Source organism: Lingula anatina, chromosome 2, assembly GCF_051362555.1.
Source record: "Lingula anatina isolate TDL-2025a chromosome 2, LinAna3.0, whole genome shotgun sequence".
NCBI lineage: Eukaryota > Metazoa > Brachiopoda > Lingulata > Lingulida > Lingulidae > Lingula > Lingula anatina.
Genome location: NC_141768.1, coordinates 1,849,386 through 1,877,153, shown reverse-complemented (window position 1 = coordinate 1,877,153; position 27,768 = coordinate 1,849,386). Strand labels below are relative to the sequence as shown.

The 27,768-nt window shown below is 35.9% G+C and overlaps 2 protein-coding genes across 2 annotated transcripts; one reads left to right on the top strand and one right to left on the bottom strand.

The window, feature by feature from the left end:
- Positions 1 to 30: 30 nt before the first annotated feature.
- On the bottom strand, positions 31 to 6,125 carry LOC106171526 (uncharacterized). Its single transcript, XM_013551915.2, has 7 exons — positions 6,035 to 6,125; positions 4,458 to 5,552; positions 3,919 to 4,027; positions 3,259 to 3,390; positions 2,744 to 2,851; positions 2,000 to 2,207; positions 31 to 1,694 (listed from the first exon to the last, which is right to left on the bottom strand). Exons 2-7 carry the CDS (start codon positions 5,543 to 5,545, stop codon positions 1,399 to 1,401), a joined length of 1,941 nt encoding a protein of 646 aa, XP_013407369.2. The 5' UTR covers positions 5,546 to 5,552; positions 6,035 to 6,125; the 3' UTR covers positions 31 to 1,398.
- LOC106171525 (tyrosine-protein kinase Fer) lies at positions 6,084 to 27,193 on the top strand. Its single transcript, XM_087004223.1, has 17 exons — positions 6,084 to 6,201; positions 9,251 to 9,463; positions 9,729 to 9,902; positions 10,208 to 10,304; positions 10,676 to 10,868; positions 11,429 to 11,566; positions 17,513 to 17,635; positions 17,864 to 17,995; positions 18,452 to 18,620; positions 19,196 to 19,465; positions 20,559 to 20,759; positions 21,320 to 21,496; positions 21,867 to 22,074; positions 23,204 to 23,327; positions 23,698 to 23,849; positions 24,291 to 24,413; positions 24,790 to 27,193. The coding sequence occupies exons 2-17, from the start codon at positions 9,257 to 9,259 to the stop codon at positions 24,933 to 24,935; spliced, it is 2,634 nt and encodes an 877-aa protein (XP_086860349.1). The 5' UTR covers positions 6,084 to 6,201; positions 9,251 to 9,256; the 3' UTR covers positions 24,936 to 27,193.
- Positions 27,194 to 27,768: the final 575 nt, after the last annotated feature.

Genomic DNA, 27,768 nt, shown 5'->3' with positions numbered 1-27,768 from the left:
TAGCCAAGTTTAAACAACAAAGACTAAAAGTACGATATTGTTTCTATATTTTCATGTGTTTGTGATCTCGCAGTATTTAGATCATTATTGTAAAAGGTTTTGTTCTTTACAATTATCTACATATCATCTTCTTGAATTACAGACAATCACGTCATATATGTATTGTAATTTGATATCATGATTTGAATAAAGACATTGAAGCTAAAAGATGTTAAACTAATGGTACTTTTGAAGTACTGTCACAATAACAATCATTGGCATTAGTATTTTAGTACTTGTCAAGTACTGTCACAATAACAATCATTGGCATTAGTATTTTAGTACTTGTCACAAAATTTTCCACCACCATATAATAATATGTTGAGCAGAGATAAGCAACTATAAAAAGTATCAAAAGTGCGAAAGCCACAGCTCAGACAAAGTCATCATTTAACTGCCACACTTGCTAAATACAGGCAAGTGATACATGAATCTTATTATAAATATTATAATAAATGAAACAGTACCCAGTATATCTGAATTTTAATATAGCATACTACCTGCAGAAGTACACACCCACCTTAAGACATATTGTTTTTAAAAAAAAAACTTAACAGCAAACAACACATTTGTTAACAAAATTGAATTAAAAATTACTCTTCATAGGACTGAGGGACAGAATGAAATTCTGCTGTTCTGATATTTTTAGGTTTTCAATATTTTTTAGATTTTGTAAACATTAGCCCTTTTGGTCCTACAACTATCAAATTATGGAGTTTTTGAATCCACTTGCTTGTAATTAAGCTAAAGTCGGGCTGAAATTGCATAACACTACCAACTAGAAAAATTTAATCCAATATGAACTGTGACTTACAATGCTTCTTCAATATATCACAATTAAAATGATATCTAGTTTTACTTTGCTTAAACACATGGTCTAAGAGTTAGAGAGATGACTGGATAAAAATAAAATCCTTAGTAATCAAAAAGTTCTTCATGTTACTTGTAACTGCTTCTCTTCCATTAAAAGATACATAAACAAATCAGGTTTAAAGCAGCTGATAGTGTCTCACATGTCAATATCTTCTTGAAAACCCCATAACCTGGAGCCCATTTATAATTAACACATGGGCAAAAGAAAAATACAAACTTAACTCTGCTTCAAGAAGCATGCTAATCTACAAACTATCAACTGAGCAATTGTAATCTCAGACCAAAATGTATTTGCCTTAACAAGAACCACAGTCACCACTGTAAGAAGAATTCATTGTTAAAAAATGAAGTGAGCTGCCTTTTAGATGATTTCAAATCACAAGACGGGTTCTTAGCATGTTTGCATGGCTTAGAACTTTTATCAACATATAGAGATCTTTTTGGCGGACGCTCTGTGAAGAGCAATCAATGGTCATGTCAAGAATTTCAGAGTAGAACTTTTGCTGCCAGCTGTGGAAATTCCCTGTCTCTACCAATCTCTTGTTGTGCTTTGGCCAGCAGTCGTTTGAACTCCAGCATCACGGTGGAGAAGTGGATATTAGGATACGTCTCCATCAGCTGCTCCACTGTTGCCGTGGTAACCTGATCACAGCGTATTAACCCCAAGAACTGCAAGCTGGCAGCATTGGCAGAGATGGTTTTCACGCCGTGATCTGTGACGCCATGACACCAGCCTATGTCCAGGTGCTGTAACTGTTTGCAGCGTGAAAGGCTCTGAAGGGCTGAAAGAAAGCAGTTTGAGGAAGCAGTTTTATAATTCTTGATTTACTAATAATATTTAATAATTCCAAGCCTTGTGATTTTTCATTTATTTAATATTTTCCCTTAAAGAAATCACTTTTTTTCTCAACCAAACTCCCAAATTCAGAAATTCAGCACAAAGCTAATTATAACATTATATGATATGATAATGATTTGATATAATAAAATATGATAGGACACAATAACATAAAATATAGTATTTAACAAAGAGAATAAAAATCAACATAAAATATTTTCCTATAAACAAATTTAAACAAGCCAGTACCTTGATCAGTAAGACTACAGGAGACCATGTGTAAATTCTTCAGTCTGTTCCCATACTTGGCAATACTGTCCACACACATATCATCTATCTGAGAACACAGGCCCAGGTTGAGCACCTCCAGTTTTGGACACTGTTTGACCACTGCGATGACCCCGGCACTGGTCAGTCTCTTCACCTGGGAAACCCCCAGGACTCGCAGCTCTGGTAGCTGGAGGGAAAACAACACATCAGTATAGGTGATGTCTCCATCTTTTCAATGGGCAAAAATGATCAATCTTTTAGAGTGACAATTTCACAAATTATGTTTTGTTATGTATTAATTATAGCATTTGTGGTGCTTTTAATGTATAAAATAGAACTATAGTGTAGCCTGCTTTTCATTTTTGTTGCTTCTACCTAACAGGATTGTTCTTATTTTAAGAATTTATGCCTTCAAAAAATCAATATCTGTAAAATTTCAGAATTTTGGCCATTAAAAAGATTGAATCATTGCTGTAAGCTAGAACATAAGCTAGAACATGACACAAACAGGTTGCATAACTTGAGAATGATAAAAACAGTTAGAGAAAGAATACATGTTTGTGAGGCACCAAGTTAAAACACAAAGATGCTCTGTCAGGGAATGTGTTAGGTGTGACATTGTGTTTGATAAGTATGCCTGTCTATGGGAGATTCAGAGTGTGTTAGGTGTGACACTGTGACAGACTTGGGAGTGATATATTGTGTTTGATAAGTGTACCTTACCTTAGCAATGTGAAAGAGACTGCAGTCTGTCAAGTCACATGACATACAACTTAACTCTTCCAAACTCCTGCAGCGTTCTGTCAGCTTTATAATACCAGGGTCCTTTATCTAAAAGCCAAGAAAAACATACAACACCTTCATGAAGGTGCACATGTATGGCAATGGGAATTACTTGCATGCTCCTTCAGCTTTCAATTGGCCAAATGGACAGTGGACTGATAGGTTTATCAAGGACCTCTGAATTTTACAGAAATATTTCATAATTTATTTCCAAAATACTGAAAGGTTCAACTCTGAACTATTAGCACAGTACTGCCACATGCACAGCTAAGCTAAAGCTTCAATTGTATTCAGACTTAGGTTATCTTGCACTGAAAAATTTCTTAAAACCTCAGCAAATAAGCAGATGACATATGTATTCTCCATGTGCCTTTTCCAAGTCACTAAAATGGTGGCATATTTAAGAATGATTTTTGATCTTAATCAATTCTTGTCTTAGCATGACTTCAACGTACAGAAAAGCACTGGTCAAGGCAGACAGACTTCAGCCGTGGACACCCCTCGGACAGCTGGGCGACCCCGTGGTCAGTTATGTCTCGTGCCTGGCTGAGTCTTATGTGGGCCAGGTTGGGGCAGTTACGGGATATCTGGAACATATGAGGTAACAGTAGACACAAGTTATTGTACTTGTGCAAAGATTCACTTTAGAGGCTATCATATTTAACAGTTAAGGTATCCACAACGGACATCAGTTTGGCCCAGTCCTTCTATACATAAAAATATATTGTGTTATAAACAGGTTTTCAATGTTATTTTGGATTTTGTCACAGTTTATACTGTACTTGTTGAAATATGATAATATACAATGTAACAGGCTTTGTATGTAACACTATACTAGGCATTCCTTATTTAATGGCATTAAAATACACATATACTAATACAATGGGGTGAGGGTGGAGAGAAAGTGATTCACGTGCCCACGTCTTAGAATTGCCAATGACAATATAGTAACATGGACAGACATGGGTGAACTCTCTCCCCTCACTCTTTCATCTTATTAATCAATATATCAATCATTATATGAAGGAAAGTATTCTCAATATTTTCAAAATGATTTTAACCCCGAATCTGCCCTTCATGGAAAGGAAATCACCGAGGCTGTAGAATATTCTTACCCTCTCCAGTGCTACATCAGATAAAGCATGCAGGTTCTCCAGGTTGAGGTGGTTTAAAAACCTGCAGTCACTCAGTTCACAGAAGGCTTGGTCTGAGAGTTGCTGGCACCTGGAAGAATACACACATTTCAAATTACTGGACACAGCATGGTGAAACAATAACATAATTAAATCACAAAAAGAAAATATTAGATTGGCTCAGTAAGAGTCCTCTCATATCAGAAACACATTTGTCCAGTACTTTGATTTTCAATGATTCTAATCTTCTGATCAGAAGTCTAAGCTGTAGTGAGAAACAGTGATTCAGTTTATTAGACTGAAGCTGACCTTGGCTTATGGTGAGTAACAGAGACCATTAATCCCAAAAGGTTAAAACTGGTAAAAAGAATCAAAAACATGAGTTTCTACTTACATACATATATTAAATTTAAGAAATTATTATTTTACATATAACATCTAAACCAACAGTGTAAAACCTCAATCTCTACTTAATTCAAACCAATCTCCTTAAACATAGTGCAGAATACATATACTTGTACCTTGAAGCCTTGAAGACCTCCAATCTCTTGCAATTTTTCAGTAAACGGGCAACCCCTTTGTTGTTCACTAGCCTAGAGTCTGTGATGTCCACTTCATACACATTTTCACTGTAAGATGTCAGTCTTTCTAATACAGCATTATCCACCTTGACAAAGCCTTTAACTCTCACTGTCCTCCATAAGTCACTGTCTCTGGCCAGAGTACTCCAGAGTTTACAGACAAGGGAAGCACGGCAGAGCAAATCAGGTAATGGGAGGCTTGTGAATATTCTAAGCAGCACATTATGTGGCAGCTCATTGACATGATATTGTGTTAGGTGTGACACTGGATTGTCATGGTTGTCTGATTGTGTTGGGTGTAACAACAGCTTGTCTTTTTCCTTTTGAAAACGTTTCTGAAATGCCGGACAAGCATTTGTCAAAGCTGCACTTTGTTTCCTCTCTTCACAATGACACCCAAGCCGTGGCACACTGTCTGATTTTTCAATGCTTGGTTTATCACACGAACAACTTTTGGAGCATTTCTGTATAAAATCCTGGTTCATACTGTTCATTCTCTTTTGACAGATCACCTTGCCTCGACTTTTTGATGATGTACATGTTGTTCCTTTATATTGGGAACTTGTCAACTGTGACATAGCTGCAGTGTGTTGACTATCATTCCACTGTGATGGCTTGGTAAAAACTTTCTTAATCTTAGAATGTGTTAGTTGTGAAGTACTTGCATTGCGTTTGGTGTGACAGTGAGAGAGATGAGGTGTGGGGGCTGCATTTCTGTCTATACACACTGGATGCCAGTGGTCATTATGCTGTTCTAACTGATAGCTTGGCTCTCTAGGTATTACACCACTGCCACCTGTACATGAAATTGTGGATTGGTTTTCTCTAATCTTAAAAAGCACTGGTAGTGATCTCTCTGCAGTCTTGTCATCTCTGGTCACTGTGACATTTACTGCTGGCTGTTCTGGAAACTCCATTTCACTGGCAAGTATTAAACTCTGCTTCTCAGTCCCTGCGCTTGCCGTTTCTGTCTGAATGCTTTCATCAAACCAGGTGACTGTCTGCTTCTCAGTGGGAACATCCTCCATTTTAGCCCTGAAATACATCAAACACCGAGTTGTTGAGCTTAATTTTTTGAATCTGCAAAAAAATCATAAACCTACCAGATATCACAATTTTAATGACCATGTATGCAACATCTATTATTTCTATGCATTTTTTTTCCTAGCATAAAGATAAAATTTATTTAAAGAGGAAGGTTGCAACTACTGTATGCTACTAGTATGCAGATTTAAATTGCAATGCAAGTATAACTACTGGTAGTAATGACAATGTACATGTAAGGACAACATGAAAGTAAAACCACAACTTAATACATTGTACATGTACACCTGTAAATCATGACCAATCCCTAGTGAACTGATTTTAGCCAGTTAATTGCCAATAGCAAAAACCATTAAAGGTTTGAACACGCTTTAAGTGCAGGCTTTTATTCTACTTAAACTCTTGCATGACAGTACAAACTGTCCTTGATATGTCAATAAACAGTAAAACATAAACAAGTCTCAAGTCCTCACCTGTGGAATCCCGTGTATAGTGCGTCTACGTCATCAATTTATGTGAACACTAAAACTGGTGACGTCATGTCGTAATCGAAGCGGAAGTCAGCGGAACGAGGAAGTCATCAAGATTTTTGCATATAGAAAGTTAGCTTTAATATGACATAGAAACGATAAGCGAGCAGGTAAGAGAGCCTGGATGAGTATCATAAACTGTGAGGTGTAAAAGTCGTGTTTTGGTATGGGATGTAGCATGGTAACTAGCCATAAACCCCTAGATTTTATGTTTGCGTACCCTTTGCTAGACCGAATCCTATCATCGTTTAGGCGAGGCAACCACTAGCACTAGCAGTAATGCATGTGGTATCAGTTTTAATTATACCATTGTACGTGCCAAGCAATTAGGTCCCTGTGAATGGTAAAATATGCACAGCCTCAATTTTTACATTTGACTGTGTTTGACTGTGTTAGTTATAAACTATAGTCTATTCGATGTTTTGAAATAGAAATCAGTACTACATGTAAGTGCATCGCCTATGACTGTACAGTACTGTATCTCTAACATAGTAAGACTGTCCTCTAGTATTATTTTTACGTACTCACAATTCCCTGGTTTTTATTTGGTCAGTGTTGTGCTAAATTTCAAGTGGAACTGATGCTCACTGAAGCATTTAATCAAGACATTTTTTAGTTTTTAAATTGCTGCAAAATGACTAAGTAGATACTGGGTAAAATCCCCTCCACTCCCATCCCAAATATTATAATTAGCCATAATGGTTGTTAAAAGACTGATAAAATCATATTGATTTTCAGCCTTCGTGAACAGCACAGAAATCTATTATACAGGAGAGTTGGAATTTATATAAAAGACAACTGTTTTTTTAAGTAATGTAAATAACAAGTACTAGTACAGTATATCAAGATGTGATTCACTGAAGACAGTGAAAATATCAGATCTCGACAAAGACTTAGTTACACTTCACAGCTTTTGAAGTGAATAATCTTCTTGTCTCTATTTTTATATCACTACATCAGTATATGCATACCGTATATATACCGAGCATCATTAAAAATTAACGGGTCAGTAATTATTATTATCGCCTTTTGTCACTGGGTATGTTATGTGTTCTTCTGTACTTTACAACATGTTATGACCTGTGATCAACATGAACATTTCTGAGCCCTGTAAGTCAAGTATATATTTAAAATAAGTACAAATTTCAAAAAACAATAACCAATGTACTTTTTTTTCTAAACCTCGCTTCTTTAAAGATGCTGAACATATTAAAAATAATATTCAGAAGGTGATAAACACATGAGTAATTTAGTAAAATAGGATATTATGTCAAGATTGAGTTTATTTTAAATGCATTTAATTTAAGCTTTCATATATAAATTTATTTTTAGTTGTAACATTTACTAGTATTGAGTTTAGTGCACCGGAAATCCATGTTTGGAGAAGTAGTCAGTTTTCTCTCACTGGTATCCAGTAATTTCCATTTTAATATCTGTCCCATTATACTTAGTGTCACATGAAGTCATCTTGAGACCAGTTTGACCACTAAATACCATTCTTTACTAAAAAGTGGCTAACCTCAAGTACTGGAAACCATCAGGTATGCAGTGACTTAGTGGAAGGATATAGAACAGCACAAAGTTTATGAAAAATGTTTAAAATTGGTCTGAGGCACCAATTTGATCTCCAAAGGATGTTTTTCATGAATCCCTTACCATTAAATGTGTCCCCATTTAGTGGCAGCATAACAAATTTATCAGATGATGATCAAGGAGATTGGGGTTATTAAATAAAATATTGTGAATATTTCACCAGACTTCTATTACTGTATATTAATATACAGCACCATCTGTTAGGTGGCAAAACTAGGTCACTAGGTACCTGTCTAAAAATACGTCACTAGGTACCAGTATTAGACCCCATTCCCACAGATTTTAGATTGATCTATCCATGTGGGAAGTCTCACTAGATTACTGTCAGCTTAGCCGGCTTAAGAGTCTCCGTCTACTAAAAGCTGTAAAGGGGAATTAACTACCATGCGCTCTCGGCTGACATCAATTTAGCTTGAACCCCCAGGGAGTAAGGTCGATCTAGATAGATCAATCTAAATCTATGGGAATGCACTCTAAAACTAGGTCTCTAGGTATCAGTTTTAAACTTGGTCACAAGGTACTCGTTTTATATTACCATACACTGTCAGTAATTGAAACAATACTTAAAGCAGGAAGAAGGAAGTCCGGTTTTCAGCAATTTTCAACCAGTTATACAGCCAAATTTCCCCAGTGACTTTATATTTTAGTCCATTTCTTATTATTTCTTTTTTTAAGTGGAGAGGGGGTTCTGCAGGTGAACTAATAGTAGAAGTGAATGTGTTCCTGTCAAATTCAAAAAGGGAAGTGTTTATCTCATATTGATAATAACTGCTCAATGGTCTTTTTGTGATCAATATTTGGATAGTCTGATCATGAAAGTACACATTTTATTTTAATTTACCCTTATGTTCACAGAGCTAGAGATTAAACACTGATTTTGACTATGAAATTATGAAAAAAAAAAACATTCATATTTGAGTTACATGTCAAAGTTATTGTTACCTTTTATAAAAACCGTAATGAAGTCACTAGTACACTAATTCTTTAAACACTGAATATGTTGTAACAATTTACAGAGAGCAGTTCCCAGTAATTGTTTTCCTTGTGAAAGGGAATTTTGATGATTAAAAAGGAATCAGTAACTTATTTCTCTGTGGTTAGTTGACATCTGATAAGGAGATGATAGGAGGTCAACATAAATCAACCTCTTATGCTTAGTTATATGTTCTCACGCTACAATCTACAGTTTTCTCTTTGCGACTTCTATACTATTGATTTCTGATCACTGATAATATGTGAAATAATTTCGTTATGTTAAAAGCATTCAATCTGGCATTTAATACATTGAGAAATATTTATACCAATAATCAGTCAGGTACTAGCTGTTAAGGGCTGTTTTTTGTCTTGGTTTATCAACAAAGATAAACAAAAGCTCCAACCTAATTGTATTGCCAGTGTGTAGTATTTACGTAGGATCATGTTTGTTGATGGATAACGGCCAAATATCTGCTTGCTTATACATCTGGTATATATTTATAGAGTTGTCTGACTTTGAACATAATACTTTTGCTCTTTATTTTTCAGTATGTTATTGGCTGTTATAATCTATATTGATTTTCTTTTCAGAACAAAATGAAGTTTGGTGCTACTCTGCAGCAGCCCAAATCCCATGATGCATTGCTTCGGCTGCAGGATGCTGAAGTGCGTCTGCTGGAGAGCATGCGCAAGAGTATAGAAATGCGGATAAAGAGTGACAAAAGCTATGCCAATGGACTGGGAGAGATGGTCAAACAGGCTCAGAGACTGGACAATGCCGAATTCAGTAATCCGATATTTGAGGTAGGTGAAAGTAGAACACAGGATGTTACCTGGATTTAATATGTCTTTGAGTAAAAACCTCTGCTTTCATCATGTGGCATTGAAAAAGCATGTCAATAAGTTTAAAATGTTAACTTAATTAACATTACTCAGAAATTACTGACTATAAGCAAGTTTGATTGAATTTGAAACAAGTCATAATATGTATTATATTATTTGCCTCAAACCATTTTATTTATATTTACTTTATATCTTTATTATCATTATTACCAATTTATTAATATAGGTATGGGGAGAGATAATCAAGAAAACTGAAGATATAGCCTCACGTGTAAGGCAGAATGCTGAAGACATGTCTTCTAAGACAGTTGAAAAGTTGAGCTTGCTGATCAATGAAAAAAAAGCATCAAGAAAAATGTTAGCAGAGGAGAGACAGAGGCTGGACGCAGAGTTAGCAGCAGTAAGTTCTCCTCCCAAGTATTTTGCCCTGAAAAAGAAAAATCTGCATATTTAATTGCCATTTGGTTTTTAAACATACCCCTTCACATGTCCACACACACGCTGTTGCACATGCGCGCACACCCACATCCACAAAAACACACATGTACACGTGAATGCAGTTTCTGAGAAGACTCTTGGGAATAGTGCCTGTCTGTGTGTACTGATTTGAATTCTGTCTTTTACAAATTTTCTTTTAAGATGCTGCAATCAAATTAAAGAATTTGCTGAAATCAAATGACATTCTGTTTGTTGTTTCCTTTGCAGTCAAAAAGGGAGGTGGAGACACAGAAGTCAGAATATGCAAAACTGGTCGACAAATTGAAGACAGAAAGAGCAAAGTATGAAGACTTGTACAACAAAAGTAAGTGTGTCAGGAGTTTGGTTTCATTTTTGATATATTTTAAATTGTTTTAAATGTTCTCTTTTTACTCATCTCTTGGCTTACAGGAGTCATGTAAAAACATATTCATCATTCTGTGTCAAATTTTAAAACTTGCTGACTCTTTGAGGTTCTAAGAATGCACTGGCCCAAAGCAGAAACAGCAGCAAGTGACTGAACAAATTTACAAAATTTTATTGTTTTAGCTTCAGTTTTGGACAGCTCTTTGTAAGTTTCTTATTTTACACACCACCTTCTTCAAATTACAGTGTATTTAGATTTTCATCACATACTCAATGCATTATATTCATATTACCAGATAAATTAAAGTCATTTTCATTTCATCGTGCTAGGTAAAGGTGGCAGTAAGTTTGAAGAAGCCAAGAGCAAAGTTCTCAAGACTTGCACCAGGCTTCACAAGACACACAACCAGTATGTGGTGGCCATACATGACTACAACCAGCAGCACTCTGCCTACCTGAGGACCACCCTGCCTGGCCTGCTGAACTACCACCAGGCTATACAGGAAGATATGGTTGAACAGTGGTGAGTTAACACATCTCATCTATCTTAAGGTTAACACACTCAAAATCTGACATACTCTGAGGAAAAATTGCCCTCCCCCCATTCCTCATACTTTCAAAAAAAAAAAAAAAATGAAAGAAAATTAAAAGCAGATAATTTTATGGAGTTTGTGAAGGGAAAATGTAAATATTTCATTAAAACAGTTTGAAAATGCTAAGCCACAAAAAGGAAGTTAAAATATATAATGGAGGGATTGTAGATGCATTGATCAAGCAGTATACTACATGTTAAAGATACTTGGAAGTCTTATCCAGCGATAGCTTATGTGAGAGTCACTCCTGTTATCAGCATCATGTTTTGTAGTGAAAGTTATTGTTGGAATTTTGAAACTATTTATATAAAAATGCAATTGAATTATTCCCAGTAAGATGGGCTTAAGTTCATGTCTATAGACATGCAGAAAACGGAATGGTAGAAAACAGTAATCACTGTTTGCTTCCAGAATTTTTCATTGATATTACTGAACCTACAACACTAAACCCAACATGCAAAACAAACACAAATTCCTTTTTCTCTTTCAGTAAGGACATTTTGCTAGAGTATACCCTGTTAGCAAGTACATGTTCAGAGGACTTTATAGCAAATCAGAAGGACATAGATGTGGCTGTTAACAGGATACATCATCTTACAGAATATGATGGATTCCTTGAGAAATACAAGTAAGATGGTTTATAAAAGATATTAAGCATGGACAGTTTATGCCTGCCAGTGAAAAACAATTATGGACTATTTGAAGCATCAACACTGTTGATTATTTAAAGTATCAATACTAACATGCATGCTGGCGCACACACACACACACACACACACACACACACACATACTTGTCTATGTGTACCAACCGAGGACATCAGCACAACACCATACAACCGAGGACATCTTATTCCTTGGTTAAATCAAAATAAAAACATTCAATTTAGGGTAAAATCTATTCGAGTATGAATGTTATAAATTAATTTTTTATAAAAACTAATTTTTTGCTGACAAGAATTTTACATTCTAACCGAGGACACACACGGACACACACACGGACAGACACTACACATTACAACCGAGGACATGCATGCATCTACATGTAATAATGATTGTACTTTTAATGCAAAGCAAATTTTATATAGCGTTACTTTGCAGCAATTCACATTTTTATGAAATTCTTTCATATTTAAGGTAAATTCCAAAATAACACCAGAGGTGATGATTAAATGAACAGTTATACAATATTTAATGCTGGGCTTTGCCACTTTTTTAGATTTGAAGATTATGAGATAAAACATCAATTAATTTAGGAAAAGAAAGGATACTGATGAAATAAAATAAAAGACCAAAGAAATTCGTTTTCAAACATTTTATTTTCATAATGCTTATTTTCTATTTAGCACTCTTTTATTATCATGAATTTTATATTTTGATAACACAAAGTGTCGTCCATTGGATACAGACTTGCACAGTACACAATTTTACAATTGAGGACATCATGCCAGCAGCACCCAAAATTGTGCTTTCTTCCAATTTGATGCAATATTATATAATGCTTAACAGCATAATGATCATCAATTTTTTATAATAAAATATTAGTATCATGAATATTCAGAAAATGTGACTAGCAAAGGTTTTCAGGTTCATGGAACTCCAAAGACATACTAAATGTATACAAGAGAGCACTGTACTGAAATGGGTTTCTTTCCATTTTTAACTTTTTTACATAAAATAATACAGTTTACTGCCATTTCACATGATCAACTAAGAAAATTGTTGAGATGGCAAAAATATCAATATAACAAGTTTAAATGTCCAATTTCCTCCATTCCGAACATTGTGAATGATTGAATCTGACAAACTACAATGATACGAGTTCATTTCCATTTTGGCACTTTTTTTACACAATACAAGATAACAGGTTTACCACCATTTTTATATAATCAACTAGCAATATTGTCAAGACGCAGAAATTGTCAAACAACCCATTTTACATATCTAGTAAATTCAATAATGAGACTGTTTACATGCCTGACAATCAAATCTGAGGAAAACCACTTATATACAAATAAAAGCTGAAGTCCCTCAAAACTCAACCAATCAATCTTATTTTTAAATTTGATTTGTATATAGATAACATTGATCACTCTTGTGAGTTTAATGACAACAGGCCTATTGGTTCTCCCTGAAATGTGCTTACAGTGTTTCTTATATGCTGAAAAAAAAAACAGCATAAAATTTGAAAGAAAAGGGCCTGGTCATGCTGATTTTCAATCTTGACCATTCTTTTACTCATAATAATCAGTTCTGTGAGTTTCATGAAAACAGGCTTTAAGTTATTGGTTCTTCCTGAAATGTGCTTACAGTGTTACTTATATGCTTAAAAAAAACAGCATAACATTTGAAAGAAAAGGGCCTGTTCATGCTGATTTTCAATCTTGACCATTCTTTTACTAATAATCATCAGTTCTGTGAGTTTCATGAAAACAGGCTTATTGGTTCTCCTTGAAATGTGCTTACAGTGTTACATATATGCTGAAAAAAAAACAGCATAACATTTGAAAGAAAAGGGCCTGGTCATGCTGATTTTCAATCTTGATCATTCTTTTTAATTTACTAATAATCATCAGTTCTCTGAGTTTCATGAAAACATGCCTATTGGTTCTCCTTGAAGTGTGTTTACAGTGTTGCATGAACACTGAAAAAAGGAGAAAAAAATGCAAAACTTTTGAAAATAATCACCCCATTTCCTCCATTTTGAGACACTGTATTACACAGTACATGATAACATGTTTACCGTCATATTTATATAATCAACTAGCAATGTTGTAAAGATGCAGAAAATTTCAGACAAACACTAACATATTTACATATAGTTAGTTCAATAACGAAACTGTCAACATGCCTGACAATCAAATCTGAGGAAAACCATTTATATACAAATAAAAGCTGAAGTCCCTCAAAACTCAACCAATCAATCTTATTTTTAAACTTGATTTGTATATAGATAACATTGATTACTCCTGTGAGTTTCTTGAAAACAGGCTTATTGGTTCTCCCTGAAATGTGCTTACAGTGTTACTTATATGCTGAAAAAAAAAAAACAGCATAACATTTGAAAGAAAAGGGCCTGGTCATGCTGATTTTCAATCTTGACCATTCTTTTACTTATAATCATCAGTTCTGTGAGTTTTATGAAAAGAGGCCTATTGGTTCTCCTTGAAATGTGTTTACAGTGTTGCATGTACAATGAAAAAAGGAGAAAAAATGCAAAACTTTTGAAAATAATCACCCCATTGCCTCCATTTTGAGACACTGTATTACACAGTACATGATAACATGTTTACCGTCATATTTATATAATCAACTAGCAATGTTGTAAAGATGCAGAAAATTTCAGACAAACACTAACATATTTACATATCTAGTTAGTTCAATAACGAAACTGTCAACATGCCTGACAATCAAATCTGAGGAAAACCACTTATATATATCAAAACAAGGCACAACTTCCACAAAACTCAACCAATCAATCCTATTTTCAAACTTGATTTGTATATTGGTAACATTGATCACTCCTGTGAGTTTAATGACAACAGGCCTATCGGTTCTCCCTGAAATGTGCTTACAGTGTTACTTATATGCTGAAAATGGCAGAAAAAAAAACAGCATAACTTTTGACAAAAAATGGCCCGGATATGCCGATTTTTGATCTTTTGACAACCCTTTTACTAATAATCATCAGTTCTGTGAGTTTCATGACAATAGACCTATTGCTTCTCCTTGGACTGTGTTTACAGTGTTGCATGTATGCTGAAAAAAGCAAAAACAACAGCAAATTTTCTGAAAAAAAAAAGCAGCCCATTATGAAGATTTTCAAACTTTCATAATGTCATAGCCTTCTTCAAACTGTCAGGGGTAGATTAATTCATAGTTAGCTAAGGGGCCCTTTACACTGGACGGCGTCCTTTCTGCGTCCTGTAGTACGGATCCATTTGAGAGTACAAAATTATAATACTTAACTTTCTGACAACTGGCCAATCACCAAATATTCATTTTTTTCAACCAAAGCAATGCTTGTACCTCCTTTCTACGACCACAGTGATGCCAGTTTCTTGCTCGCACAAAGGACGCTGCCCCACTGGCAGGGCTAGACACTAACTTTTATGAGCACCTGTCCTTCGGACAGGTGGTCACAAATTTGACCTGTCCGATTTTCAAACCAACCTGTCCAACAAAACCAATATTTTTTTTTCTATTCATACCCAAAACTTTGTAAATTAATGTGTAGTCATACATTTAATGTATTTATTACCAAAATACTCAATCAAATGAGCTGGGAAAATGCACCTTAAAGTGAATTTATTTTCAGGTAAAAAGTTGTTTTTTCATACTTGTGAACTCCTGAAGATTAAATCTTGCATATAAGGCTGTATTCCCAGAGCTTTTAGATCGATCTATCCCCGCGGGGAGTCTCACTAGATTACTGTCAGATAATCCGGCTTAAATGTCCGTCCCACCTACTACAAGCTGTAAGGGGGTAATTAACTTTCGTGTCCGCTCGGCTGACAGCTATTCTGCGTGAACCCCCAGGGAGTTAGGTTGATCTAAAGTAGATCGATCTAATCTCTGGAAATGGGGTCTAAGTCTGATTTAACATAGTTCCAATCAGGGCTTCTCCTAGGATTTGGGGTACAGGGTCTACTAATTGTAAATATGCAATTTGATAACAGATTACATGAAGTTTAACCACAGCTTAAAAAAAAAAAAGAAAAAAAATACCCTGAGCGGGAAGTGGGGAGGGGGTACTGTTAAATTAATTTTATTAAAATATTCAAAATTAATAATATTTGAATATAGTTCAATGAAATGTTCAATAATATTCATTTTATAATACTTATATCTATGTTAACAATTTAACTTCTTTTTTTGGGTTATCATGTGTTTGATTTTTTTTAATATATGAATTAAATAAAATCAGTATAAAATGTTCCCCTTCTTTTTATTAAAATTCTCATATTTTTTATTACTAATTTCTTCCTTACATCAATATCATACTGGTATATGACAGCAATGTTAATTTATCATATTCCAGCTGAGCACTATTTTTTAACTGTAAATAACAAAGGTGATACTAGAATCATTAAAGAAAACACCATACAAAATTTCAGGTTATATTTTGGCAAATAAACAACATTTCAACAAGATCTTCAGTCCAAAAGATTTCACTTTCTATAGTGAGTAGATAGCATACAACGTATTTGATTGACAGGCAGTATGTTGCCTTGACAACGAACTAGATATAGCCAGTTCATCCAGTTCAATCTGGCTTTGTACCCAGGCAGCACAGTAGTTGTGTAGTTTCTGTTTTTGGAACGGTCTTTACTACTAGAGCACGTAGATTTTGAACTAAATAAATATAAAGTAAAGAACCTGATATGTGAATAAATTTTGTCTGATGAAGTTCTGGAGGGTGTTCTCTTTCATAATTTGGCGGTAAGTTTACTCAGACTTCGTTTTGCGACTGCATGTGTTTTGTGCCAAAAGTAGGTCACTCTTTTCAATGCCGTCTAGGAAGGGAATAAAAGACGTTAGTATGCAACAAAATATATTTTTTTAAAAAGATTTTTGCTCCAAATTTCTCACAAAACATGACCTGTCCGTCGGACAGCCAACCCTGCAACTTCACCTGTCCGAACTGATTTTTTACCTGTCCCGGACAGGCGCTAATGTCGAGCCCAGTGTAAAGGGGGTTTACGGACGATCCATTTACCCTTTTCATTTAATTCTTGCACCCTCAAAAGATTGTCGGTCCTAAGATCTACCGAGTGAGCCACAAATTCAGACAGTTCTTCTTTATTTAAACCACTCCAAGTCAGTTGTACTAATAAAGAAGCGTGCCGTAATATGTACAGTGCGATGATAGTTATGTAGTTACGTAACGGCCTAGGAGAGCTTAATTTGATAAAAAAGACCTTTAGTTTAAAAATATGAACTTACTGAATATATATATGAGATATAACATTAGTTTCAGTTTAGTCTGCCCTTCACAGCACAACCGAGGACGCGGAATTTGGTCCGCCCTTTACAGCACAACCGAGGACGCGTGTGTATAGCCCGATTTCAGACAAAAAGTTGGACAGTATTTCTGATACACTCGTGGCGGGAATTTGGCCCGCGCTATACAGCATAACCGAGGACTGGCTCAGAATAGCGTCAAATTTCACCACCTAACTTGAAATGGGCCCCTTTATGCATTCCACTGCTTATGTCAACCGAGGACGTCCTCGGTTGGAGGTGTGTCCTCGGTTAGTGGGTTTCGGGCGGGTGTGTGTCCTCGGTTAGAATGCGTGCACAAGAGCACACACACACACACACACACACACACACACACACACACACACACACACTACCTTTCTGTACATTAGCCTGAATTATTACTGCTAACTGTATTGATTTCATTCCTATTTTTAACCACATTGGCAGCAGTAAAAGCAGCAATGGGGCATAAAATGGTGTTCTATCCAATATACCATCATCCCAAAACATAACATACACCATAACATTAAATGTATCACACGAGAACACACAATTCTTTTGATGCTGAATATATCCTCTTCTCTTATCAGAGACAGCCAAATTGAAGAAGACACAGTTGTGTTTGATGAAGGCTTATTAGAAGACTACAGTGGAACATTACAGAAGGATAAAATAGCTGTTGATGATCTCAATTTGGAGAGTGTTGAGCACAGGTAAATGCTTTATTTTGCATCTCCCCTCAAGTAAAGATGTAAAAAATAAAACAAAATGTATTACTTTGGCATCTCCCCTGAACTTTTTCAGTACAAAATAACAGCCATGTATGCACAAACATAATACAGGTTATCAGTTATAAATACAAAGCATACAAACCTTGATATATTTCAACTGATCACTGAAATATTTGTAATATACCGCATTTGGGTGTTGTCTTTCTTCAGTGTTACAGCTGTAAAGGAGGATTTGAAGTGTGCCAGGATAGCCCGGGAACAGAAAGAGGAACAGTTGCAAAAAATGGAAGAAGAAATCCGAGACTTACAGTCACAGCCTTTGGATGAAAAGGGAAAGAATGAGTAAGTGACCCCGTCCACTCTCAGATTCCGTCTTCTAATGAAGTGAACTGAATTGTTAACCATTGACCAGTTTGTGCATGAAAGGGTCAGTCTTAATTTGTTTATGCTTTTTGTCTGTGTTATTCAGATCTGAACATTTTTAGTCATCTGGCAAATGTCAGCCAACTTTTGCCGTGTATCTGCTCATGTCTAAAAACCACATATCCAGTTTTTATGGTGAACTCAATAAATCTGTGAAAATGTACTCATTGTGAATTTTTGATACAAACTCGTGCGCCTGAAACATCGCATTGTAAAGCTTTTGGCTTATGATTTGTGCTTTGCTTTTTTATCCTTTTCTAAAAATTCATGCATTTTTCAGGCAGTTATTTCAGTATTCTTTCCGTAATAATGAGCTATTCACCATACTTCTCAGGCTTATTACAGCCAGGCTCTATATCATATTAAAAATTCCAGTCTGTCGGTGAAGAAAAGGGCTGTTCTGATCTTGAAGAAAGAGCTTGCAGAGTTGAAGTGTAAGGAGCAGAAGAATCAGGCACAGTGTGATTTGCTAGAAAAACCGCTGGAACAGGTGAAGGAAGATGGTCCTCCGGCTGGAGTGGAGCTCTTAGACATAGGAGATAAAGTAAGTGGAAATCTTTAAAACAGGAGGAAAGAAAAATTAAATGGAAATCTAAAAAAAGGAGGTATGAAGTACATAGATATCTAACCAACATATCTATGGATTCTGACAATTTTGGCATTAAATATTTACCTTTTGAAAACAATTTGTTGTATGTATTTGGCTTTAACTAGTTTCTTTGCTGTCAATTTCTGTCTCACCAATCATTAAAGGAATAGTTTATTGTTCTGCCAAATATAGCTAACTTATAGATAATGGTATTTTTATAACTTTTATTGTTCTGGTACAAAATGCACTTACAGCATTGTTGGGTGGATGAAGCGGACAAATTGTTGGGTTATTTATGAACATTAGGAGCCAGGATACACAGCTTCTCTGTGTCTCTGAGTTATGACAGACGTAAACTGAACAACACACAGATTCTGTTTACTATCCACAGTGAGATATTTGTACTAAGATTGTTTGTACATAGATTCATTTGTCTTGGTTGAAGAAGGGGAGAAAGGGAAGCATTATGTTCACCAGCTTTAATTTTGTTTGTTTTTTATTAATTTTATTTATTCATTTTTTTGCTGCAGTCAGACACCAGTAGTACAGGGGGTGCTAAGGGAGGAACATTTGCAAAAAATAAATTCCTTGGCAAGTTATCTAAAATCACCAAAAAGCAGGCAACTTCACCCCCCACGCCACCTAGCAAGGACTTCTTGGACAAGTCAGATGCCTCGAAAAATCAAGTTCAAGGTCAGAGTTATGAAGTTCACGACCTCCCTGACGCTAAACCTGCTCCTACTGCAAAATCAGTGGAGGGAGAGGTGATTGAAATACCAGCAGATGGCGCTTATATCAAGGTGAGACATCCTATTTATGTAGTTAAATAGTTCATCCTAGGTCTCAGTTTTGAAAAATATTTTATTCTGTGCTGTTATTAATTTTTTTTAAATTTTCAGAGGTGACAGGTCTCTTTTGTCTTTGAACTTTATTTGAAACTATAGTTTAACTAAAGTATAATGTAATTGTTTTAACATGATATATAAATTATTTGTCTTTGGAGTATCTCCAGTTTATCTTCAAAGAAAATTAACAGTCCACAAATTAAACCCATTTTATGTCATAAATCTAGGAGTTGCCAGATGAGTACATGGTGAGATTTATCTGTAAAAAACCACTACACTGATTAGCCCCTACTAACTGTAGAATAATCCTATATAGCAATGGACAGAGTTAATTTGTGTTATAGTAAGGTACAGGTTTACCTGGGATAGTGTATGTATTATCCCTGTGGTGGAATTAAAATCAGTTACTGTAAGTGGTGAATGTATTGGATAGCAGCAGAAGTATTGATGAATAATATTGATAATCTGAAGTGGTTAGTTGTATTTGATCAAGGAGTTTAGAATTTGGATCCCTTGGTGCATGCAGTCTTAGTTGATGAAGTTTTTATGGTGATTTGATAATGAAATTTGTTAGCTTAAAGAAACGTTTTGAAGAAGTATAAAAAATTAAATTATAATTATTCTTCCATAACACTTTTTTTGTCTAGTAAATAGTAAAAAGATGTGGGCAGTTGCATGTCATATTTAATTTAACTGATAGGGGTGGCAAAAATAGAACAAAATGTGTGATGGTGCAGAAAAACTAGAAAGGTCCATGACACGTGTAATATCAGGGTAAATAAATGGTTTACAGCAGCTTTCTTTTTGTCAGCAACTGCTTGCCAAATATAATTCTTCTTTGGGTCAACCTAAATAATAAAGCATACTGAAAATTGGATAAAAAGATGAACAGAATCAAACACTGTCCACTTTCCATTTTATTGTCCCATACAAAACCTTTGCACATTCAGTGCTCTGTAACTTATTCAAATCATCAAGTCCAACATAATGTCTGACTAAATTTCTGGTTGATTGCTGTCACCTCTAACACAATTGTTTTCACTTTCAGATGCGTTTGAACCCTAACAGTGAGCTGACAGAAGAAGAGTGGTTCCACGGAGTGTTGCCCAGAGACGAGGTTCAGCGACTGCTACAGAATGACGGGGACTACCTGGTGCGAGAAAGTAAAAATAAGAAAACTGGCGAGACGCAATATGTTCTCTCAGTGTATTGGCAGGGACATAAGCATTTTATCATACAAAAAGGAGAGGTAAGCAGTAGATAAAAAATGTCCATCTCTCTCTTATGTTAAATATATAAGATACTTATAGAGACATTTCAGGTGTGGGAGGGATGATTATTTTGATAATCTCTTTTTGTGGAAAGTGCAGTTTTTCTTGTGTCACAATACAATGTCTAGTCATGCTGCAGTATAGTTGCACCATATTGTCAACATTGAAATACTGACAATAACACTATGAAGCGAAACTCAGTGAAATTTTAGATATTTTACTTTAATTTACCTTTAACATTTAATATGAGCGTCTGCAATATTCATCAATCACTATTTTTATTTAAACAGAAATTATTTTTTATATTTCTTTATTTCAAGTTGGTTTTATGTTAAATTGTATGTTATTGTGTGTCAATAATTTAAAAAAATAGTAAATAAAATATAAGGTATTAGTGAAGTGTTTCATATCTCATCATATTGGTAATTATATTTGAGGGCCATGTGTAACATAAGCGTATACACTTAACATGTTTAACCCTCTTAAAAGAACGTTTATTATTATTATTATTATTATTATTATCATTATTATATAACAGGAGGGCTGGAGATTTGAGGGAGGCTCATACAAAACCATCCAGGAGCTGATCTTCTACCAGCACAAGAGTGGCTCGGCCGTCACCAACCGCTCCCAGGCGTATTTAAAGAAGCCCATCCTTAGGGAAGACTGGCAACTGAAGAATGATGATGTTGTAATCAAAGAGAAGATTGGCAGCGTGAGTGCCACCATATTTTAAATCAAAGCATACTGGTATATTTGAAAGTTATCTCTTATTTGGAGATGAATGTTTTCAGTGTGTTTCAGATTTTTTGTCCAGTAATCATTAAAATTTATTAATGCTAAAAGAATTTTCTTTGAACCTCTAATTCAAAATTTTGTAAATATTTTCAGATATCAGTACCCATTGGTACAAATATGAGTAATAAAAAGATAATGTGATCTTGATATTTGAACAAGCTGTTAATGATACAAACAAATATAATTGCTAATGCTAACTCAGGAAAATCCACTGTACTCTATTAAAATAAGCTATTTATATTAATTATAAAATGTACCCAAATTCTATGTTGTATTTTATATTTTAGGGTAATTTTGGAGATGTATGTAAAGGTGTCTACAACGGCAAAGAGGTGGCCATAAAGACATGTAAAGAAACATTGAACGAGGACCAAAGAAAAAAATTCATCCAAGAAGCAAGGATATTACGTCAGTATTCACACAAAAACATTGTCCAGTTTGTGGGCATTGCTGCCCAGAAGCAGCCTGTCTTGATAGTGATGGAATATGTGGAGGGTGAGTTGTCACATCAGAACAATGTCACACCAGAAACCTGTCTCACCTGACACTGTCACATCCAGAACAATGTTACATCAGAAACCTGTCTCACCTGACACTGTCACATCCAGAACAATGTTACATCAGAAACCTGTCTCACCTAACACAATTACTGTCACATCCAGAACAACGTCACATCAGAAACCTGTCTCACCTGACACAATTACTGTCACATCCAGAACAATGTCACACCAGAAACCTGTCTCACCTGACACTGTCACATCCAGAACAATGTTACATCAGAAACCTGTCTCACCTGACACTGTCACATCCAGAACAATGTTACATCAGAAACCTGTCTCACCTGACACTGTCACATCCAGAACAATGTTACATCAGAAACCTGTCTCACCTAACACAATTACTGTCACATCCAGAACAACGTCACATCAGAAACCTGTCTCACCTGACACAATTACTGTCACATCCAGAACAATGTCACATCAGAAACCTGTCTCACCTGACACAATTACTGTCACATCCAGAACAATGTTACATCAGAAACCTGTCTCACCTAACACAATTACCGTCACATCCAGAACAACGTCACATCAGAAACCTGTGTCACCTGACACAATTACTGTCACATCCAGAACAATGTCACATCAGAAACCTGTCTCACCTGACACAATTACTGTCACATCGTCTCACCTGACACATTACATGCCTCGCAACCTTTGAGTTATACATACAAACTATTTTTTTTTTATGGTAGTACAGTGTTACAAAGTGTCTTGTTGCTCAAGCAATAAAGAAATACAGTTACATAGTTTTGATGTCTTTTGCGTTATACAAAAGTCAGCCACGTGATCTAGGGTAGAAATATCATGCCTCTTGGATAGAAATGTTTTTTAGTTTCTTTAGAAAAAATTAAGGAATTGGTCAAGAAATAGTTTCTAGAACAGCTGAACTCTTTCATTGTGTACAACATCTAGCAGCTCAGTTGTATAAGATTTTCCTTGCGTGTCTAATCAAGTATGTTACAAGAGATCAAAACCTTCAAATCATCCCACAGTATTGAAAAGAATTAATGATCTTTTTCTTTTGAAAAAAAAAACCCTCTTCATTGCTGTTTCTCTAATTCCAGGTGGTGCCCTGCTCACTTTCCTGAGGAAGAAAGGTTCCAGTCAGACTGTCAAAGCACTGGTCAAGATGTGTGAAGATGCTGCTGCTGGCATGTCTTACCTGGAGAGTAAACACTGCATACACAGGTAATGTGCTTTCAGGTTTTACCTGGCCTGACCTGACCTGACCTGACCTGACCTGACCTTGACCTGACCTTGACCTTGACCTGACCTGACCTATTATCTACACTTCTCCTGGAATAAAGGGGGAGACACAAATCTTTCCACCTTGGCCTATCCCTGACATCTTCCACTCCCCTCCATCCAGAGATATTTTCTGACAAGCTTCCAAATTTTCTTTATTGATCCATCCTCCAGTTTTGACCGTCTTCCGACAGAAATCTGACCATCTTCCGGAAGACCTAGAAGATGGCCCAAATCTCCCCCTGACTAGCAACATTTTGAAATATCTGTTCAATGGTAAAATCTGATCCTGACCATTCCCAATGTTTTCTAGGGACCTGGCAGCTAGGAATTGTCTGATAGGCAAAGATAATGTGGTGAAAATCTCCGACTTTGGGATGTCTCGCGAGGAGGAGGAGTACACAGTGTCAGATGGACTCAAACAGATACCAATTAAATGGACAGCACCAGAAGCTCTGAACTATGGTCAGTTGAGTGTGTATGTGTGTGTGTGTGTGTGCATGCGTGCGTGAGTGCATGCATGTTTGTGGTTAAATGTACAGCACCAGAGGCACTGAACTATGGTCAGTTGTGTGCAGATTACAGAATAAGACTTAATATAATGTAATAGTCAATTGCACTCATTACAAATATATATATGTGTAAGGTCTGTATTCAGTGGCATTTGGTCCCAACATGGTCAATGTATGATGATTACATGTTAATGTGTGCAGATTAGATTTTTTAATGATATCAACAATAGAATAACACCTTGAAAAGCAATTAAGTAATGTAAAATAAAACTCAGTAGAAATGGTGACCTTCCTTATGAAATTGTACACATTTTGATGCCTAACAACATTATTGAAGTCAGTGGCATTGGCAGTAACATATACTGACTCACCATTCCATATTTCTCCGTGTCAGGTAAATACACTTCCCTGTGTGATGTGTGGAGTTATGGAGTCCTGATGTGGGAGATTTTCTCTGGTGGACAACAGCCATATCCTGGACTGACCAATCAGCAGGCTCGAGAGAGAGTGGACGCTGGTGAGTGTCCAGCCAGACCTTGAGATTCTCTCTCTCTTTCTCTCTCTTTGCTTCTTTTGAAAGAATATATAGGGGAATATCCATAAAAACAAGTGGAAAAGAAAAATGAAACACTTGCACTTGAAATGTGTTAAAATGTGTCCCGCTTACAACTCCAATGTTTTGTCATTGCAAAAAAAAGCCCTATACACACCTACATAATGCTGCTTGTCACCACAAAATACAAAACAGCTTTGATAAATTTCATCTATCACCAATTTATAACCCTGATATATCTCGTATCATCAACTTTTACACCTCACATCTGTGTATATTTTAGACCACCATGCTTCAGATATTGCAGACCGATTCAGCCTTTGTGTTGATTGTCTTCCAGGTTATCGTATGCCGCGCCCGGAGACGGCACCAGAAAATGTGTACGAACTCATGCTGAAGTGCTGGCAGTACGACCCAGACCAACGTATTCACTTCAGTGAAATCTTTAGAGAACTTCAGAAAATAAGACCCAAAATTAAAACATGAAGAGTTTGGCCTCATTGGAATACAAAACAATAAAAAAGGAAGGAAAGTAGAAATAGCAGAATTATGAGCAGAGTCATGTGAAAAGATCTTTGTCTGGAAGGTACATATATATATATATATATATATATATATATATATATATATATATATATATATATATATATATAAGAGTAAAACATTCAACTTAATAAAAAAAAATAGGCCGATTAAGAATCTTATGGAAACTAACACTTTAATTTGTGTTCTTAACAGTTTTAACTGTTAATTTTAAAGTAAAAAAATATGACAGAAATAAGCAAGTCAAACTGTTTATGGTATGTTGAGACTTACATATCTTAGAAGACTGTTCAATAGCTATATCTAAGTGGAGAGACTGGAAAATGAAAGAAATCATACACTTTTGGTTGACTGAGTAGATAGTATACCCCAGCCTCTATAAGAATGTTGTCATTCTGTTTACATAGTGAAGTTATGGCCAGCAATGTTTTGAACAAAACATTTTAAGAGCATCTCTGGAAAGAAGATTCTGTGGTCGGGGTCCTGGGTGGGTTATTCATCAGGTACCCCCCCTCCACCCCCACCCCCTTTCCTCTGCCAGTTGGCATAGAGCTCCTCAATTACTGAACCTTTAGCTCTTCTAAAATTGGTCTCAAAATGTTTTTGCCCTTTGTTAAAACAAAGCTGGATGTAGTCCATTAAACAGTGACAGTGATTTAGCATTATACCCACTTGTATCTGTGTAGGAGTGTAAAAATGTGTTCATCTGTTAGTGCAGTGTTATGTTTCATTCTCACCCTGGTCGTGCCACACTCCTTGCTTCACACATTTATAATATATATTGTCTGAGTATCAGAGGCTGATGTGTTTGATGACATAGATATGCCTACCTATGAGCAGTCATCACCACTGCAGGGCAGTTAGCGATAAGGACACTAGAGGGCACCACAGTTGTGGCATTACCAGGTGGCAGCACTGCTGTGCAATGATGTCAGCACTTTTGGTGTTACATATTGTAGATTACTATTGTATTGAAGAGACCTACATCAAACTGTAGATAGGACATTTTTCTTTTTATTTGCAAGCTCATTTTTCTTTGAAAAAGAAAAAAAAATTAAGGAAGATTAGTATGCTAGTAACTTAGGAGAATATAAACCTTGTGCTACAGGCAATGTACACGTCTAGATTCCCATAGTCTGTTTATTAGGCTCCTGTAATTGCCGGTGGACTGTAGATGATGTCCTTAGATTGTCTTCCCTGTGATATAACATTTGCTGTTGACATAGATCCACTATTTTTATAAAACCTGTGTGTTCATGTAAATTCTTTCACAATGGATTCCCCCACTGTCCATGGTCGAATGGACCCAGCAGGCCTGAAACCAGGGGAGGGAGGGTGTTAGGGGGAGTGCTTCCTCAGGAAAACATAGTTCATAGTTTCATCGAAGCTGGTAGCCATAAATCCCTCAGGCACTGAAGAATGGTCATCTGAAGATGTATTTTCCTCTACCTGTCCCCCTGGCATCAGACCTGTCTACCTATGCACAGCATCACTTCTATGTTGATAGATGTTTTAAATAGTATGTTTTGTAAGGGTACTTTTTTTAAATATTTAGTATCAGAGCATAAATTTATTATATCTCATTTACGAAAGTATCATTTGAGCATTAGCGCACCGTCACACCAGGCACCCACCAAATGGCATTGCTGAGTTCTGCTTGTACATTATGTTGCTTTTCATTATATATAGGCATAAATGAAACTTGAGTCAATAATGTATTCTTTAGTGAACATTGAAGACAAATTAACTTAAAAATTAGGGTGCTATCCTGAAAGTGGGTTGCCAGTGAATTATGTAGTCCCAAATTGAAATTGCTAAAAATTATTGGGACTTGAACTTTTTTAATGTCATTACTTACTCTTTAGTGTAAATTGAAAACGGATCAAAACTAGCTATGTTAAAGCTCATCATGGTCTGTAATCATGATGGATGCCATGTAATTAATTTTTTTCATCATTAGTGTCAGCTTTCTTACAGTAGCACTAAAGCTACCTAAGTTGGCTCTTATTTGAGTACCACTTTGTTGCTGCTTACATTTCCACATGTGACCAACCTAAAAATCATGATTTGGCTGCTTTCAAAACTTACCCTGTATGCAACAATTATGTATGTAATTTTATGTAAATTATATTTTCTATATTATGGCTCTCTATGAAATAATTGAAGTGCTAATAAAAAAATCCTTGATTTTGTAGCAAAATTTTTACCCTTGTCTGTAGTTTTGATTTTAAAATAGTAGTTAAAAGGGACTGAATTTGGTTTGAAACAAGTTATGCATCGTAAGAATTTTGCAATGGAATAATATTAGGGATAGCAACATGACTTGTGTATGGGGTTGGGCCAGGGTCAACATACATCCCCCAAAACACGTACACGCACGCACACTGACACACGCACACCTACATGCGCGCACACACACTATACCTAGGGTTAAAGTGCAGAAAAACAAAGGGTACGGGGGCGTTTGTATCAGTCATAATACATACATTGCTGAAGACCGCCATTTGTTAGATCACAATACTTCCAATGAGGTGCCCATTCAACAAAAACATAACCTTGAGAAAAAACGCAGTTAATCTCGCGCGTGACTTGCTTTGTCATATGTCACCAAGAACTGTTGTGTCACCCAAGCCAATACTGCGCCACACGCGAGGGACTCTCAAGCCGTGATTTGCCAGTGGGTGGTGTTCTTCTAGTAAGACGGACGCGCAGTGAAGGCAAGAACCCACCGAATCATGGTTTCCAAAGCAGAGCGCGCGGCCTACAGGAGCGTCCC